Below are 18,073 nucleotides of genomic sequence, written 5' to 3' on the forward strand. Positions count from 1 at the left end.
AATCTTTATCTCCAAGACAATAGACTTTACAGCACATTGCATTTTTAAACTTTAAGAGAAGAGGGTAGGCATTAAATTCTAATACACTGGAGTTCCCGTCGTGGCGCAGTGGTTAACGAATCCGACTGGGAACCATGAGGTTGCGGGTTCAGTCCCTGCCCTTGCTCAGTGGGTTAACGATCTGGCGTTGCCGTGAGCTGTGGTGTAGGTTGCAGACTCGGCTCGGATCCTGCATTGCTGTGGCTCTGGCGTAGGCTGGCAGCTACAGCTCTGATTAGACCCCTAGCCTGGGAACCTCCATATGCCGTGGGAGTGGCCCAAGAAATGGCAAAAAGACAAAAAAAAAAAAATTCTAATACACTGAATTTGAGGAGAAGTTATATTCATAAATTGTCAATATATACATAGCTAGATTTTGTGGTAGAAAACTATCATCATTTTGGTTTAAAAAAATAGCTTAAATATTTTAAAGAAACTCCTTGGCTGGGCGTTCCTGCTACAGCAAAGTGGGTTAAGAATCCAACTGCCGTGGCTTGGGTAGCTGCAGGCGTGGCTTCAATCCCTGGCCCAATGTAGGTTAAAGGATCAGGCATTCCCACAGCTGCATAGGTCACAGCTGTGTTTTGGATTTAATCTCTGGCCTGGGACTTCCATGTGCCATGGGTATGGCCATTAAAAAACAAAAAACACAACTCCTTGCCTTCATGGGCGCCAGAAAGTATAGCAAAGGTGGGGAGTTCCCATTGTGGCTAAGGGGTAATGAACCCGACTAGTGTCCATGAGGATGTAGGTTCGATCCCTGGCCTCACTTATTGGGTTAAAGATCTGGTGTTGCCATGACCTGTGGTGTAGGTCACAGACATGGCTTAGATCTGGCATTGCTGTGACTGTAGTGTAGGCCAGCAACTGCAGGTCTGATTTGACCTCTAGCCTGGGAACTTCCATTTGCCATGGGTGCAGCGCCAAAAAGCAAGACAGAAAAAAAGATTTCAAGAGTTTCTGATTTGGAGAGGGGAAACCACACGTGGATAGCTGTCTAGCTGTCCCTTTCAGTGCAAGTCAGAGGACATAAATCCTATGGTGACACTGGTGACCATGTGTCCTGTGGAGTTGGTTTTAAGATCTGAGACAGGGGAGTACAGTCTGCATAGCTGCATGGCTGCATCTTTTCTTCACAACAGATTTATTCAGTCTTAAGGAACATCGTGTACTATAGCTATGGTTTTAATTTCTTGTTTTTTCAAACACTTAGTAGGCTGCTATAAAAAATTAAGCTGTGTTTCTTCCCACAGCTAAAATACAAAGAAGTTTACCAAAGAACTAAGTCCAACTGTACCATTGAGCCAGATGCTGTTCACATCAAAGCAGCCAAGGATGCCTACAAAGTCAACACCAATGTAAGTACTGGAAATGCCCCCAAGCCTAATAGGGGTTTATCAGCTGCTGCAGGACCCATGGCCTCTTTGGTCATCTTTTCAGGTGGTTGAGCTCTGGGGAGTCCAGATCAAAGGTTGGCCCTAGAGCAGGAATAATGACACTGAACTCTAAATGCCTCCCTCGGTTCTCACAAAGGAGAGTGGGGAAGAGCAAGGGCGGCTCAAGCATGTGCCATGGATGTTACCCTTGCTTAGCTCAGCTTCCATGTTAGGACACAGAGAAGTAGAAGATCTAATTCTGGAATGAAGGTTACATTTTAAAAGGTGTTTCCAGTCTCTCTGTTCTTCTTATGCCCCAAACTCTAGAGCCTGCTCTAGAGAACCCTTAAGCTGCTCGGTGCCGTCAGGAGTTGGTCTTGACCTTCCTTCTGCTCACATCTCCCTGTGCTCACTCATTTCCTTATGATTGGGGCATCTTAAGGCCTCAACCAAGAAACATTTTGTGCATCTAGATGAGTATTGACTTCCTAAAAATACATGAACGGGGAGTTCCCACTGTGGCACAGTGGGTCAATCATTTGGCTTCTATCTATGGAGATGCCAGTTTGATCCCTGGCCAGATGCAGTGGATTAAGGATCCAGTGTTGCTGCAGCTGTGGCATAGGTCACAGCTCTAGCTTGGACTCTATCCCTGGCCCAGGACTTCTATAGCTGTGGATGTGGCTGAAAAAGAAAAAAATCATTATATATTTATATATATTATCTATTTATTTATCTATTATTTCTGTATTATACATATAAATAGTCATATAACAAAAGATCTTAACAAATCCTAACAAATGCCCACTAATGTCAGGGAGAATTGTTATTTATTTGGGCCAGCAAACTGAAATGCCTTTAGGGGCTAGCAAGTAGCTTACAAGTGTCCTGAGAATGGACTGAGGGATGGGGAGCAGGACAGACTTGGGACAAAGCAAATGCAGTAAGATGTACATGACAGGCCCTAGATGGTGGGTGTATAGGTATTCTCTGTAAGATTCATGCAACTCTTTATATATCTGAAAATTTTCACAAAAAAATGGGAAAAATTGATCACATTTAATATCTGAAAGCATGTGTATCTTACTGCTTACAAATGATACCTTGACCCCACCGCACCCCCCAAAAAAAGAGAAAAAAGAATGAGGAAAGAAATGTGGCTGACATTGAGGGCTCTTCCCAAGGACACTCAGATGAAGTTACATACCTGAGGCAGCCAATTCTGCATCTCAGACACAAGCCCAGCAAACACACAAGCACCTCTGATGTCTAGCTGCCAGCTCCACTTCTCTAGCTGCCTCACACCAGCAGCATGCTTAGCCCTTCTAGGCAGTTCCTCAGCTGTTGATTTTGTGTGGTTATTATAAAGATGAAATGAGTTAATATTTATAAAGCACTTTGAAAACTGCCTGGCATGGAATAAATCCTGTAAGGGTTTAATGATTTTTTTTAATTTGTCTGAACTTAGAAATTAAAAGTACTTGACTCTAGGAATTTCCTGATAATGCAACAGGTTAAGGATCCATGTTGTCACTGCTGTGGTACAGGTTCCATCTGTGGCCTGGGAACTTTTGCATGCCACAGGCACAGCCAAAAAAGAAAAAAAGTACTTGACTCTGAAAATGATTACACTGCAGTGGTAGAATTAAGAGTTTGAAGAATCGTTTTGCCTGGAGCCTTTAAAAAAAATGGCTCCCATTTTGAGGCCGAAGGGTCCCACAAGATAATGTCTGGGGTGGCTATAACTAGTTGCGTCAATTGCACAGAAGTTTTAAGTGGGTCTCTCTCTTGCATAAAGAGCCATGATTTGTCATGTGTTAAAATGTGAGATGAGTCCCTCTGTGCTACTTGTGTGATTGTGAATTCAGGCCACTGAATCAAGTGCTTTCTTTTTATCTTGTTAACAATAGCTGGATTACAAGAAGCAGTATGAAGCCAACAAAGCCCACTGGAGGTGGACCCCTGACCGACCGGACTTCATCCAGGCCGCCAAGTCATCCCTGCAGCAAAGCGATGTGAGATACAAGACACAGACCTGTATGGCACACCCAAGACTAGACATTAATCCTTAGTCACAGTAATCACTGTCCAGGGTGCTAACCCCACCAGATTTGAAATCTAAGGACCGGAGGGTGGTGAGGTGTGAACAGCAAGCTCAGGAAGCAGGCCTGGCCACAGAACCTGGTTTCCCATGGTTGAGCCCAAACACAAGTGGCTGAGTCCTAAGGGAGGCGGGGGAGGACCAGGAGAGCTTTGCACTGGTTGTGGAGCTGGAAGGGAGGAGCCCAGCTTCATGGAGGGGCCAAGAAGCCCTGCCCCACTTCTGGTAGCAAATCCTCTTAGCACCTTGAAGAAGAGGATTCCCCATGACTGTAACCAGTGCCAGCTTCCTCCCTTGCCTGTTCCTGTTTCCCATCTTCCCCTGCCTTTCTTCTGTTACAGTTTGAATACAAGCTGGACCGAGAGTTCCTCAAGGGTTGCAAGCTTTCTGTCACTGATGATAAAGACATGGTGCTGGCCCTGAGGAATTCTGTGATAGAAAGTGATGTAAGTATCCGGTCCCTTCTAGGGGGCCTAACCTCCTTTAGGGTGTCGTCTGCTGCCCAGTCCCCAGGAGCACCCAGGAAAAGGTCACTGCCCCAGTGAACACTAGTGACTTGGTGAGAGGGCAGCAGCAGCAGAAAGCTGTGAAAGCTAGGTGACTGCTCTTGACTGATGCTGCACCGCAAGGTAACTCCCACAGCCAGAATTGAGAATCTGAAGACCTGGCTGGATTCTACAAGGAACTGTAGCCATTTCTTGGGGTCCTACTCTTCCCATGCCTCCTATGCTCCCTCAGCTGGAAAAAGGGAATGGTAATGCCTCCCAAAGTGTATGGGAGGGTCCAATGACATATTTGAAAGTGCTCTGAACTAAGGCTGCATGTATAGAGATTCCTCATAAGATCCATTCTGATTGTTAGTAAAGCTTCCAATTGCAAGAAATAAAATCCTTTTTGGAGTTCCCATTGAGGCTCAGCAGTAACAAACCCAACTAGTATCCATGAGGACATGGGTTCAATTCCTGGGCCTGCTCAGTGGGTTGGAGATCTGGCATGGCTGTCAGCTCTGGTGTAGGTCACAGATGCTGCTCAGATCCTTCATTGCTGTTTCTGTGGTGGAGGCTGGCAGCTGCAGCTCCAATTCAACCCCTGGTCAGGGAACTTCCATACATCGCAGGTTCAGCCCTAAAAAGACAAAAAAAAAAAAAAAAAAAAAAAAAAAAAAAAAAAGAGCGAGAGAAAGAGAAAGAAACTCCTTTTTGTATATTTCCCAAGATTTCCAAACATCAAATCTTTTACTGAGATTTATGTTTCTGCTGTGTTGATGATGCTGTTCTCCTAGCTCTATTTAGCAACTTGGAAGCTTAATAAAAACATACGGGGACTCTGAGGAGCTGAAGAAATACTTTTCTTACCCCTGCAGCTGAAATACAAAGAGAAACATGTCAAGGAAAGAGGAACCTGCCATGCCGTGCCCGATACTCCCCAGATCCTCCTGGCAAAGACTGTCAGCAATCTGGTGTCAGAGGTAGCCCTCCAGCAGTCCATATGCTCGCCTTCTGTCTTGGTCTACTGCCCCAGGCAGGCATCTTAACCAGCTCTCTGTGCATCCCTCAGAACAAGTACAAGCGCCATGTGAAGAAGCACTTGGCCCAGGGCTCATACACAACACTGCCGGAGACCCGGGACACCGTTCACGTCAAGGAAGTGACCAAGCACGTCAGTGACGTAAGTGACTGGGCTCAGGCCACTTTTCCTTAAAATCCAGCAAAAAAAAAAAAAAAAGCCGCCTTTCTGCTTACAAACATTTTCCTTTGTGCCACTTCACTCTTACCTCAATATATGAATTTTGAACTCGGGTTTAAAAGACGACTCAATGTTTATTGGCTTTCCAATTATGGCAGATGCAGGTTTTGCCATAGGAGCCATTGTCTGGCAAGATAAGATGTCACTCACCTAGTGTTAATAGGGGAAGGAAACACTGAGAGTGAGGGGTGGCCTCTCCTTTCACGAACCTGCTAACCGATTTTAGAGAATCAAAATCACCTCTTGGCATCTCTGTACCCTCTGCCCACTATATTTTAGTGGATGATGCTTTAATCACCACAGCATTATATATGATGAGCCCTAGATGGTTCCTTTTATTTTTAAAGGGTAGAAATGGTGACTGAACAAGTTTCATTTGCTTGTAGCTGGTTCTCCTAAGATTGGTGTCTGGTTCGAGTACTGGATTCCAGGGCAGAAATGACAAGGAAGAGCTAGAATATGGGTCAGAGACCCCAGTTCCAAAATGGGAAACCATGGATTTTCCTCAAGATTGTCTCGCAGGGTCTCAAGTCGAACAAATCTGTCCCCAGCTTCCTCTGCTCTCATGAGTAGTTCTGGCTCTTTTTAGACAAACTACAAGAAGAAGTTTGTCAAGGAGAGAGGGAAATCCAACTACTCCATCATGCTGGAGCCCCCAGAGGTGAAGCACGCCATGGAGGTGGCTAAGAAGCAGAGTGACGTGAGTGCCTCCTCCCATTCTCGGGGGCCACATGGGCCACGGAACCCTGACTGGTGCATGCTGGGCTGGGTCTTGTGAGTGGTCCCTGAATTTCTATACCTGGTAGCTTAACAAATAGGGTGGTGGGGTTGGTTTGGTTTTCATAAAAAAGTTCCTTTTCAAAAGATACATGTCTCCCAAGTGAGCAAACATTTTCTTTCTCCAAATGAAGGTCGCTTACAAAAAAGATGCTAAAGAAAACCTGCATTACACCACAGTGGCTGATCGGCCAGACATCAAGAAGGCCACGCAGGCAGCCAAACAGGCCAGCGAGGTAAAGCCATGTAAAAAATGTACCCAGTCCCCCAAGGTCACTGCAAACAGGTGGTACAAGGCCGGGGCCACCTGGAATGTGCTGCCCATTTGGTTTTCTTTGATTCAGGTGGAGTACAGAGCCAAGCACCGCAAGGAAGGCAGCCATGGGCTGAGCATGCTTGGTCGCCCAGACATTGAAATGGCCAAGAAGGCAGCCACACTGAGCAGCCAGGTAACATAGATGGGCACGCAGCAACCTGATGTAGGAAGATTTTAAAAACCTTGCAGGAAGAAGTGATTCCCAAAGTGAAACTGCTAAATGAGCAACCAAAGAGAGCCTGGGTCTTTGAGAACACTGCCGAGCTTTGAAAAGTGATGTCATGAGGAGTTCCCCTCGTGGCTCAGTGATGATGAACCCAACTAGTATCCATGAGGACATGGGCTTGATCCCTGGCCTCACTCAGTGGATGCTGGGGATCCGGTGTTGCCATGAGCTGTGGTGTAGGTTGAAGACATGGCTCGGATCCCACGTTGCTGTGGCTGTGGTGTAGGCCGGCAGCTGAAGCTCTGATTGGACCCCTAGCCCGGAAACTTCCATATGCCATGGATGTGGCCCTAAAAAGACAAAAAAAAAAAAAAAAGTTGTGTCACAAAAAAGGTGCTAAGGACCTTCTCTCATTTTCCTCTAACATCTCTAGGCCTTTCTTGTTCTCTGTGTTTCTATTTATGGGTATGTGTCTAGGAGTTTGTGTCTTAACTATCTTCATGTGACAAAAACATTCAGCCCATGTGGTCCTGTTGGAATTCTCTCCCAGACAGTTAGAGTTGCACCTCAAGGTGATTCTCTCTGATTCATACGTGAGTCGTGTATGGGATCTTGTTAACACATAAGACTCTTGAAAGTTAACTTCTAGAACCCAACCAGATGCAGTCACTTTTACTTTTTCTTTCAACATGCACATATTGAATGGCTGGGCTAGGAACCAGTGGTGAGTAGGGATCCTTAGACCACCTGACTAGAGAATAATTATAATTTGGGGTTATAAGTGTTTGATCAAGGTATGCACAGGTAGCTAAGGGGGAAAGCCTAATTCCAGCAGACTTCATGTTATTGAGAACTGGACTCAAAAGTGTGTCCATACCTGACTGCCGCTTTACCTGATTTCCCTTGTGAGGCCGTCATCTAGAAAACTCCCGAGTTATGACAGGTTTTCAGACTTTAGCTCAGAGACCCCATGATCAAGCACCAGATCTTTCAGAGAGCAAGCTTTAGACCTGAAAGACAAGCTCAAGAATATGTTATTTCTTCTCCAATTCAGAGATCCTACCTTCTTCTTCTTATTGAGAAAACCTTATTGTCTGTTTTCTCAACTATTTGTTGGAGAAATAGGTTTAGGAGACATTTGGTCATTGTATGTATAACCTTCAGAAGCACCAAACACAAGATCCCAATCTTTTGGAAAATATGAAGTAGAAACACCATGTGACAAAACAAGTGAGAATTGTGAAGAGACAGAAAGTCCAGATGACTGATGACAAGCAAATACAATATTTAAAAGTTTTTGGGAGTTCCCATGGTGACTCAGCAGTGATGAACCCAACTAGTATCCGAGAGGTTACAGGTTTGATCCCTGGCCTTGTTCAGTGGGTCAGAGATCCAGGGTTGCCATGAGCTGTGGTATAGGTCGCAGACATGGCTCAGATCTGGCATTGCTGTGGCTGTGGCGTAGGCCAGCAACTACAGCTCTGATTTGACCCCTAGCCTGGGAACTTTCATATGCCCTGGGTGTGGCCCAAAAAAACAAAACAAAACAAAATTTTTGAATTTAAAACTCCTATGCAGTATTTTTATTACAAATTAATGGAACTATACAAGTGCTCGAAACCAAGATAGGAAATCGCCAACAAAAAACAGTGGACTGTCAGAATTCCCATTGTGGCTCAGTGGGTTAAGAACCCATCATAGTCTCCCTGAGGTTGCGGGTTCAATCCCTGGCCTTGCTCAGTGAGTTAAGGATCCAATGTAGCTCTGGAGCTGTGGTGTAGGTTGCAAACGCGGCTCAAATCTGGTGTTGCTGTGACTGTGGTGTAGGCCAGCAACTGCAGCTCCAATTCCACGCCTAGCCTCTGGGAACTTGTGTATGCTGCACATGCAGCCCTAAAAAGCAAAGGGAAAAAAAAAAAAAAAAAAAAAAACCAAACCAGAAGAGAAAGGAACTGAAATGGGACCCCAGTAGAAATGATGTCCTTCAAATAAATATTTTTTCATAAATGAGTTATTTTCTACAAAAAAGGGGATTTTTAGTGTCCTTTAAAAGAAATGGATAAACAGATGTTATTCTCGTCAGAGATGGGCCTTTGCATCTTTTCTTTCCTAATCTGACTCTGCACATCTAGTTTACTTTACCTTTCTATCTTTCACAGCTCTTGGGATCAGCCCTAGTCTTGTGGGCTTCTTAGGAAAAGTTTTCTCTTTGTCCAGACACTAGCTCCCCACCTTTGACTTTCCTTAGCAAGCTCATCATGCTGTACTGTTCTGCATGCTTATCTTGTCTGTGCATTTCCACTGTAGATTTATTCATTATAAATGAGTCTGAGCCCTGTGAATGCATTCTCTCTGCTGTGGCAGATTTCATTGTTCCTAGCATTTGAGTGGCCTCATTTTGTGTCTGCTCTGCTGGATGTGTAAAGTTATGGGGAAGTAAGGTGATGAAGCCTGAGGGGTGCTGATTTAAAATGCCTGCAGAGTGAACTATCTGGGTGACCAGATCTTGGTGTACTAATGACAAAGGCATTAGTCTGTTTTTCAACAAGGAAATTTTCTGTCACTTTCAGTTTATTCTGTTGAATATTCCCCTAAATAAGTCATCTTCTTTAGCTATCTTACCTGGGCATTATGACTGTTTCTCTCTTTCATCAATCAAATGGCATTTATTGAGCAACTATCAGTGCCAACCATTGAGCTTATTTTTTTAAATTGAAGTTACTTCGTCCTTTGCATTATAGTGTAAGTATTGGGGCCAGCAGAAATATACTTTGATGTATCTGGCAAGTATATTTAATCTTATTTTTCTCACTATGCTAAAGTATCTTCTTTCCTTCTTCTAGCCTGAAATCGTACTGTAGCCATTAGCCCCAAGTTCTGTTCTTCTTTTCTCAGAAGTCATCCCCATTTTTTGCCAAGTTTAAAAAAATTAAAATGACGTATTCTTTTAAAATAACGGTAAATTCTTCTAATTTAACAGATTCCTTACTTTTCACCCTTTTTGATCATTTACAATGCCTCTTTGAACTCTTAGCAGTAGACCTAAAAAGCTCTTGGTTTTGCTAGTTAGGAGGACCAAAATGCTCTGAATCAAATACATTAGATTACTTCTCTGAATTTAGCAGGAAGCCTTTTCCCCTACATTTTTGTTCTGCATCAAAAGAGGTGAATATTGGAGTTCCCGTTGGGGCTCAGCAGGTTAAGAACCAGAGGACGCAGGTTTGATCCCTGGCCTTGCTCAGTGGGTTGAGGATCCGGCGTTTCCATCAGCTGTGGTGTAGGTCACAGATATGGCTCAGATCTGGTGTGGCTGTGGCTGTGGTGTAGGCCAGCAGTTGCAACTCTGATTTGACCCCTAGCCTGGGAACCTCCATATGCTGTGGGTGCAGCCCTAAAAAGCAGAAGAAAAAAAAAAAGAGGTGAATATCTTTCCTCCTTCTGGACGATATAAAAATGAGCAAAGCAAATATTATATCACTTGATCATATTCTAGATTGCCTATTGTCCTGATATAACTATTAATATAGTGTTCCCTTTTACTCTTAAATGTGTCCTAGTTTGAATAATAAATTTCATGGTCACTTTATGCATAACACATATTCTTTTGCACATATATTTCCTCTATCCCTCAGCCTTCAAATTAATTGACTTTCAGGAATAATTTGGATTTTTGCATTTGCTGTTAGGTTAAATACAGAGAAAATTTCAACAAAGAGAAGGGCAAGACACCAAAATACAATCCAAAAGAGAGCCAGCTCTACAAAATCATGAAAGATGCTAATAATCTCGCAAGTGAGGTATGTGTTTGTTTAACTGTGGTAAACAATGTAATGTGGTATTTACCATTTTAACTATTTTAATATGTAATTTGGTGGCATTAATTACCTTCACAGTGTTGTCCAACTACCATGACTATTTCCAAACTTTTTCATCACTCAAACACAAGCCCTATAACTATGCAGCAATAACTCTCCATTTCCCTCTCCTAACAATCTCCAGTAACCTCTAGTCTACTTTCTGTCTCTGTGAATTTGCCTGTGAGCGATTTCATGTAAATGGAATCATACAGTATTTGTCCCTTTTTTGTCTGGCTTATTTTATTTAGCATAATGTTTCAAGGTTTGTCCGTGTTGTAGCAGGTGTCAGAACTTCCTTCCCTGTTAGGGCTGATTGGCATTCCATAGCATGTATATACCACTTTGTGTTTATCTCTCTGCCTGTTGGTGGACATTTGAGTTGCTTCCTCTTTGGGGCTAGTGTGGATGAGGTATGGTGTTTCATCACCATCTCCAGCATCTGCTTCAGGATGGGATGTCTAATTATGTTTTCCATTGGTACCAATTTTCCATTTCCTACTTACGTGATTTCCTTTCTCCCCTGTAACCTTCTCACACAGGTTAAGTATAAGGCTGATTTGAAGAAACTTCACAAGCCTGTGACTGACATGAAGGAATCTCTGATAATGAATCATGTCTTGAATACCAGTCATCTTGCCAGTTCTGTAAGCTCAATAGTGTGCTCCAGAAACAGCTTGTTTCACCCATTTGCAACTAAATTCCTTCTCTAAGATCACATGTATCTCCTTCTCTGCTACTGAAACACTAGGTTTATTAGAAAGCTCTTCTGTTGTCTGAGTGCCTTCTTCTAAATTACAACATTAATCTACCAGTTCTCCACTGACTGTAACATCTCTCAGAATATAAAAAGGCTTCTACTTTTAGAATATTTATCCTTTTTTTTTTTTTTCAATTAAGCACTCCCTTTCCTCCTTCTGAAAACATAGAACTACCATGTGGAATGGTTTCTCTCTTTTCACTCTTAAAACCTACTTTATAAGCCCTATAACCTAAGTGTTTAAATCCTTGTATTAACTGACATTAGTGAACTTGGATCTTGATCCTTGAAACCATGTTCCTAACCCCCTGTTCAGTGGCTGCTAATCTCAGTTTGGTCTGGATGCTGTGTAAATGTCTAATCTCAAGCGGAAAAATAGGAATAACGAGCAGCTTCTGTCAATGTACCTTTTTTACTACCTTCCCCTCAGTACCAGTACAAGAAGAACTACGAGAAGAGTAAAGGACACTACCACACAATACCCGATAATCTGGAGCAGCTTCATCTAAAAGAGGCCACAGAACTACAGAGTATAGTAAGTTGATGGAGACTGACTTTTTTTTTTTTTTGTCTTTTTGCCATTTCTTTGGGCCGCTCCCGCGGCATATGGAGGTTCCCAGGCTAGGGGTCGAATCGGAGCTGTAGCCACCGGCCTACGCCAGAGCCACAGCAACGCAGGATCCGAGCCGCATCTGCAACCTACACCACAGCACACGGCAACGCCGGATCGTTAACCCACTGAGCAAGGGCAGGGACCGAACCCGCAACCTCATGGTTCCTAGTCGGATTCGTTAACTGCTGCGCCACGACGGGAACTCCGAGACTGACTTTTTTCCTGCACTTTCATCGACAGTGTCAAAAATTTTCATGGACTCCCCCCAGGACAGTAGCTACAGTTGTAGGAACTGTTGCTTGAGAACATGGCCAAAAATACTAGGGGCTTTGAATTTAGCACCATGTTGAAACAAGGGTTTATGTTATGAACGACAACAGCATCCACATACTTCGGAGGAACAGTGCACAGACATGTGTGATTCAGGTTTCAGACAAGGACCAGAAGCATAAAGAGTACATCACAAGGGAGACAAGCCCCTTGCAGTAAAACCCTGATGTGCTCCCAGGCGTCTGGACCTCAGTCTAGAAAATATTACTAAGAATGAGAGGGAGCCTTTGGGGGATTGTGAGCAGAGGAATGACGTGATTGGGCCACCACTGAAACAGCCTCTGGGTGTTGAAGAAATTGTGAAATTTCTAAAATAATTAAGAGTCTCAGAGGAGGCGTTCCCATCGCGGCTCAGCGGTAATGAACCCAGCTAGTGTCCATGAGGACACAGGTTCAATCCCTGGTCTTTCTCAGTGGGTTAAGGATCCAGCTTTGCTGTGAGCTGTGGTATAGGTCAAAGACGTGGCTCAGATCCCAAGCTGCTATGGCTGTGGTGTAGGCCGACAGCTGCAGCTCCAATTTGACCCCTGGCCTGGGAACTTCCATATGCCACAGGTGCGGCCCTAAAGAGGAAAAAAAGAAAAAAAAGAGTCTCAGAAGAAAGAACTCAGAGAAGGAGCTTGCAGTCAGAGGACCTTCTCTGTCACAAATTCAGCATTATTTAGGTCCCCCACTGGGTGTTGAGCAAGAGGGCTAAACTACTAGAAATGCCCTCCTGTCATTTCTAAATCAGCCTGTGCCCCCAGGCCTCTATTTTAGTGTGTTGTCACAGCAAGAGAGCTGAGATTGGGTGTTACTGGTAAGACGCTACATTACCCAGGCTTCTGCTTCTCTGCGTTTCAGTGTTTCCTGTGTAAGTTAGGAATATCTCTATCCTGCCCCCCATTCCTGGTCACATGTGATGAGGATGAGGAGACTGTATTTGTAAAACGGCACTGGTGGTCTTTTTGAGAATGTCAAGGTTGTTAGTAAGTCAGTCAACAACTAGTCAACTGGTTTTGCACATTTTTACCAATCTCTATTGGTGGCACTGAATATGGGACCAGTTATGACCCCAATTAAGTTACTGACATATGAATGAAGTTACATGTGCTATCTATTAAATCAAGACCCCAGATCTGGAGTTCCCCTGTGGCTCAGTGGGTTAAGGATCTGGTGTTGTCACTTCAGAGGCTTGGATCACTGCTGTGATGCAGCTTTGATCTCTGGCCCAGGAACTTCCACATGACACAGGTACAACCAAAAAAAAAAAAAAAAAAAAAAGACCCCAGGACTCTGATAAACGTTCTTGTAAAAGAAAAACTGGAGATTTTTATTAGAAATATTGATCGATGCTTTGGCTAAAATGGTCACATCTCCACACATCAAATCTTGGCCAACCTTATTTATGGGCAATTTACCCAGGCTTTCCCAGCCTCAATACTTCTCTCAGCTGATTCTTCTCCTGTGATCCCTTCGTCTTCTTGAATTGAACACAAATCCTGACCATGCCTTGCAGGCAGTAATGGTTTTTCCCTCCCAGAATAAAACCAAAAAGCTACTGGATCTGAAACATAGCAGGAAACTATTTTGAGTAGCAATGAGATGCCACCCAATTGGACATAATGTATCAATTAAAAATACTATTACTAAACTGGTCTCTGTCTACAAATTGGCCAGAGGAGAGATATCTCATAAGGCTTTTCATCTAGGTAAAATACAAAGAAAAGTATGAAAAGGAACGAGGAAAGCCCATGTTGGACTTTGAAACACCAACATACATCACTGCCAAGGAGTCCCAGCAGATGCAGAGTGGGGTAAGTGCTTCACAAAACCACCACCCAGCACATGTACCAGCTGATGAAAACCGCTCAACCCACAAAGGTATCCAGACTGCTGTTACCCCAAAGTTGTGGAGGATGGGACTCTTTAACATGTAATCACTAAGATCTTTTCCACCTTACAAATCCCATAGTCCCATTATTTTAAAAAATGTTCTGATTACCATATGTTTTATTTCAGCTATCATCCTCATAGAATTAGAACATAGCAAACTATTCCTAACACTGAAACAAATTATTCTGAATATAATATCCGTTGTTCTTTGCTGAACGAAAAGTTCCCTCTGCACAGACCCATCATTGGCTTTGGATAGCTTTTCTCTTAATAGGAAGCCCCAAGTCCCCAAAAAGTGTTTTTCTTTTAAACAAGACTTTTATCAAAATATCAAATATCAGAGTTCCTGTCATGGCTCAGAGGAAACGAATCTGTCTAGCATCCATGGGGGTGCAGGTTCGACACCTGGCCTTGGTTAGTGGGTTAAGGATCTTGCATTGCCGTGAGCTGTGATGTAAGTCAGAGAGACAGTTCGGATCTGGCATTGCTGTGGCTGTGGCATAGGCTGGCAGCTGTAGCTCCAGTTCGACCCCTAGGCTGGGCACCTCCATATGCTGTGGGTGTGGCCCTAAAAAGAGGAAAAAATAAAATAAAATAAATCAAATGTCAACATGCTGTATTTCCTATTTTAGATGTGTAAGCAGAGACATCTAAAAGAATTTTTTTTTTCATTTTTAAGTGATAGTAGAGAAGAATGAAATCTTATTTTGAATCTTAGAAAGACTGTTTCACTGGGAAACAGACTTTGGATTTCTTTTTCTTGCCTCCCCTCCATGGGCCTATCTCCAACAATAAAGCTAACTGTGTTCAGTGTCCCGTCTCTTGGGGTAGAACAGGATGGAAGATTCTATGAGAAAAATAATATACATGTATATATGTATGATTGGGTCACTATGCTGTACAGCAGAAAATGACACAACACTGTAAATAACTATAATTTTTTTTAAAAGATGCATGGTTTTTAATAAAAGTAGCAGTTTGGGGAGCTTTCTGGTATACAGAATACCAGATAATGAAAAATCTTAAAATAGTTTCAGACAATTGGTAAATCTGGGTAAATGATTACATGGGAGTTCCTTGTACTATGCTTGCAACATTTCTGTAAATGTAAAAATATTTCAAAATTAAAAATTATAAAAATTAAGTCCCAGTGTCTTTTCCAAGCTTCCCAGTGAGACAGCCTCATCCAGGGATTGGAGAGGCAATGGAGAAGGTCATGGCTCTTCCTCTCAACGGTGAACAAAGCCTGAGAACTTCTCTGTGCTCCATTGCCCAGGGATTTAAAAGAATAGTCATGACTGTAAAAAAGGCCAAACTTGCATTCAAATGTATGCTCATGTTCCCCGCTTCCTCTGGGGTGGTCCCCCCCTCCCCCCCCGCCACCTTGAGTCGCTTCTAATTCAGAAGTAAAATCTTTTGTTGGCTTCAGAAAAATGTCATCAGGAGAGATGACAATGGATCCAGAATCTTGGTGGCACGTCCATCCTTCCGCTCCTGGAGAACAGCCCCCATCACAGCAGTCAGTAAATAGGCGGGCGAATAAGGCGCCCAGCAGTTTCTCAGCCTCTGAGTTTCTTGGGCCCTCTGCTCTAGACAAAGTATGTACAGACCAATCAGACATGTTTCAAATGCGTGACTATCAGCAGAACGACGATCGAGTGAAGAGGTTGGACTTAAAAACTATACTCCCCCCCAGGATTGAGAAATACATCGTTATAATAAAGGTTCTTAACTTGTCTTTCTTTCCTACTCACATTAGAAAGAATATAGGAAAGATTATGAAGAGTCCATTAAAGGCAGAAACCTGACTGGCCTGGAGGTCACGCCAGCTTTATTACATGTCAAATATGCCACCAAAATAGCCAGCGAGGTAGTGCCCACCTGGTCTTTTTGTTCCCTCCTGATCCAAATAATTGCACGAATGACCCTCGTCGCTGTGTTCCCTGCCATTTTCTCCACCACCTAACTTTGCGGATTTCCAGTTGGGTTCACCTGTGTTTGATACTACCACCTAATCCACTGCCCATGTTCATTCTTCTAATTTGTTAATTGAATACCTAATAAAAGTGCTTACTTAGCATTCTATTAATTTCTAGTTTCTTCTTCGATATCGAATATTAACTGATGAAGCTTAAACGCTGCTTTTATTCATCTTATTTACTAAACCAATTGTTTAAAATTGGAAGGGTTTTTGGTTCTGGGAATTTTTTTGGTTTTGTTTTGTTTTTCTCTAAACCCAAGAGGAACAATCCAGGCTTCCTTGTCAGCCTTGTTGCTTATGTTTTGTGCTATAGAAAGAGTACAGGAAAGATCTAGAGGAAAGCATCCGTGGGAAGGGTCTCAGTGAAATGGAAGACACACCCGACATGCTAAGAGCGAAGAACGCCACTCAGATCCTCAACGAGGTGGGCTCACAGCCACTGCATGCCCAGAACTAACACCTATCTTCTCCTTTTCAGCCAGATTGCACACAGAAATCCAGAGGGCGATGCAAAGACAGTTTATGAATTTCTAATTCCATATTCAGTGTGATCATGAACCATTAAATATAACATCTCTAGTTCTGATGAGCTGATATTATAAGTCTGTCTCTGTAGTGGCTCTGGTAACCTGTTATTTATCTAATATCATTTGCTTTAACTTGATGCATGTGTTGTGCCCATTTAGATAAAAATACCACGCTGGAGTGGTTGTGCACCTAAGAGTAATCCTAGTTCTGAACCAAACCAGATTTAAAATGTGCTTTAGACTTTAGTTTTCTCAGTAGGGAATGCTAAAAAGTCTTCAAAAGGAGGCCTGACTGGAGTAGAATAGTGACCTTCTATTGTTACCTCTCTGTCCTGCCACAGGGAATGGTAAAGGTAACGCTAGGAGGCATGTTATGTGGATCTATATTTACTGCATATTTATTACCTCCTCATGGAAGTCAAGTAACTTTTTTTTTTTTTAATGCTACTATAGAAAGAATATAAGAGAGACTTGGAGCTGGAAGTCAAAGGAAGAGGCCTGAATGCCATGGCCAATGAAACTCCCGACTTCATGAGAGCCAGGAATGCTACAGACATTGCCAGTCAGGTCAGTGTTACTGTTCCATGTCAGTCTTTCAAGCTGGGATTACAAGGCCACAGTGTCATCCTTCTGTTATCTTATTTGTTGGTCGACTACAGTCAAAGGCGTAGAGTGGCTCCCTAAGCCTCTGTGTGGTGGAATCCATTCTAATGAAAAGATCAGGGACCCTTTGCCAGAGCTGCTTTCATCTATCTTTGCCCAGCTCTTCTGTAAACAATTGATGCCTTTATGTCTGTTGATTATCTTTCTCCTTCTCCTTTCCCACCCTCGGCTCAACTTGATAGTAAGTCTTTCAATGGCTGAGACTCAACCTTTCTTTCTGAATCTCACTCTTTAGTATAAAGCTATAAACACAATAGGAAAAAAAATTGCCTATCAAATGAATAAATCCTTTTGGAAAATAACTATTAATCATCTCTTAATTAAACCAAGCCAGCAGTGTTGTACAGATTGCAGACATTTATCCAACTATTGGATGTCCTTTTGCAGATTAAGTATAAGCAGTTAGCAGAGATGGAAAAAGCCAATTTCACTTCTGTGGTTGATACACCAGAGATCATTCATGCCCAACAAGTCAAGAACCTTTCAAGCCAGGTAAGCACATTCATCAGAATATCACTCACGGACCCAATTGTGATGAACAGAAGTCTTTCCATTAATATTGAAAGAGGTTCTTTCAAATCCCAGTTTTGCCTAGTGAAAGAGAAGGGATTCATTTATGATACAAGTTTGAGTTCGAGTTGAGTTTCTATGACAGAATTAAAATAGTGTTGGGGAGTTCCTGTCGTGGCTCAGTGGTTAATGAATCTGACTAGGAACCATGAGGTTGCAGGTTCCATTCCTGCCCTTGCTCAGTGGGTTAAGGATCTGGCATTGCCGTGAGCTGTGGTGTAGGTTGCAGACACGGCTTGGATCCCGCGTTGCTGTGGCTCTGGCGTAGGCCGGCGGCTACAGCTCCGATTAGATCCCTAGCCTGGGAACCTCTACATGTAGTGGATGTGGCCCTAGAAAAGACAAAAAAAAAAAATGGTGTTGGAGGGAATTTTAAGGT

General features: G+C 43.1%; 1 protein-coding gene across 50 annotated transcripts in view; it reads left to right on the forward strand.

Moving 5' to 3' along the window:
* Positions 1–18,073, forward strand: part of NEB (nebulin) — a 216,065-nt gene that overhangs the window by 176,543 nt on the left and 21,449 nt on the right. For 40 of the 50 annotated variants that reach the window (XM_084998589.1, XM_084998593.1, XM_084998592.1 and 37 more), the window contains exons 130-145: positions 1,293–1,397; positions 3,326–3,430; positions 3,858–3,962; positions 4,880–4,984; positions 5,074–5,184; positions 5,852–5,962; positions 6,174–6,275; positions 6,384–6,488; positions 10,208–10,318; positions 10,918–11,022; positions 11,566–11,670; positions 13,770–13,874; positions 15,713–15,823; positions 16,248–16,358; positions 16,915–17,028; positions 17,512–17,616. In XM_084998589.1, the coding sequence (XP_084854715.1) occupies positions 1,293–1,397; positions 3,326–3,430; positions 3,858–3,962; positions 4,880–4,984; positions 5,074–5,184; positions 5,852–5,962; positions 6,174–6,275; positions 6,384–6,488; positions 10,208–10,318; positions 10,918–11,022; positions 11,566–11,670; positions 13,770–13,874; positions 15,713–15,823; positions 16,248–16,358; positions 16,915–17,028; positions 17,512–17,616 (1,716 nt within the window). The remainder of the gene's footprint in view (positions 1–1,292; positions 1,398–3,325; positions 3,431–3,857; positions 3,963–4,879; positions 4,985–5,073; positions 5,185–5,851; positions 5,963–6,173; positions 6,276–6,383; positions 6,489–10,207; positions 10,319–10,917; positions 11,023–11,565; positions 11,671–13,769; positions 13,875–15,712; positions 15,824–16,247; positions 16,359–16,914; positions 17,029–17,511; positions 17,617–18,073) is intronic. The other 10 variants (XM_084998595.1, XM_084998622.1, XM_084998629.1 and 7 more) reach the window with 1 other exon arrangement.

This window comes from Sus scrofa, chromosome 15, assembly GCF_054392235.1.
Source record: "Sus scrofa isolate SSC_HxYL_T2T_F1_AM1 chromosome 15, Sscrofa_HxYL_maternal_Yorkshire_Landrace_v2.0, whole genome shotgun sequence".
In the NCBI taxonomy this organism is placed as follows: Eukaryota; Metazoa; Chordata; class Mammalia; order Artiodactyla; family Suidae; genus Sus; species Sus scrofa.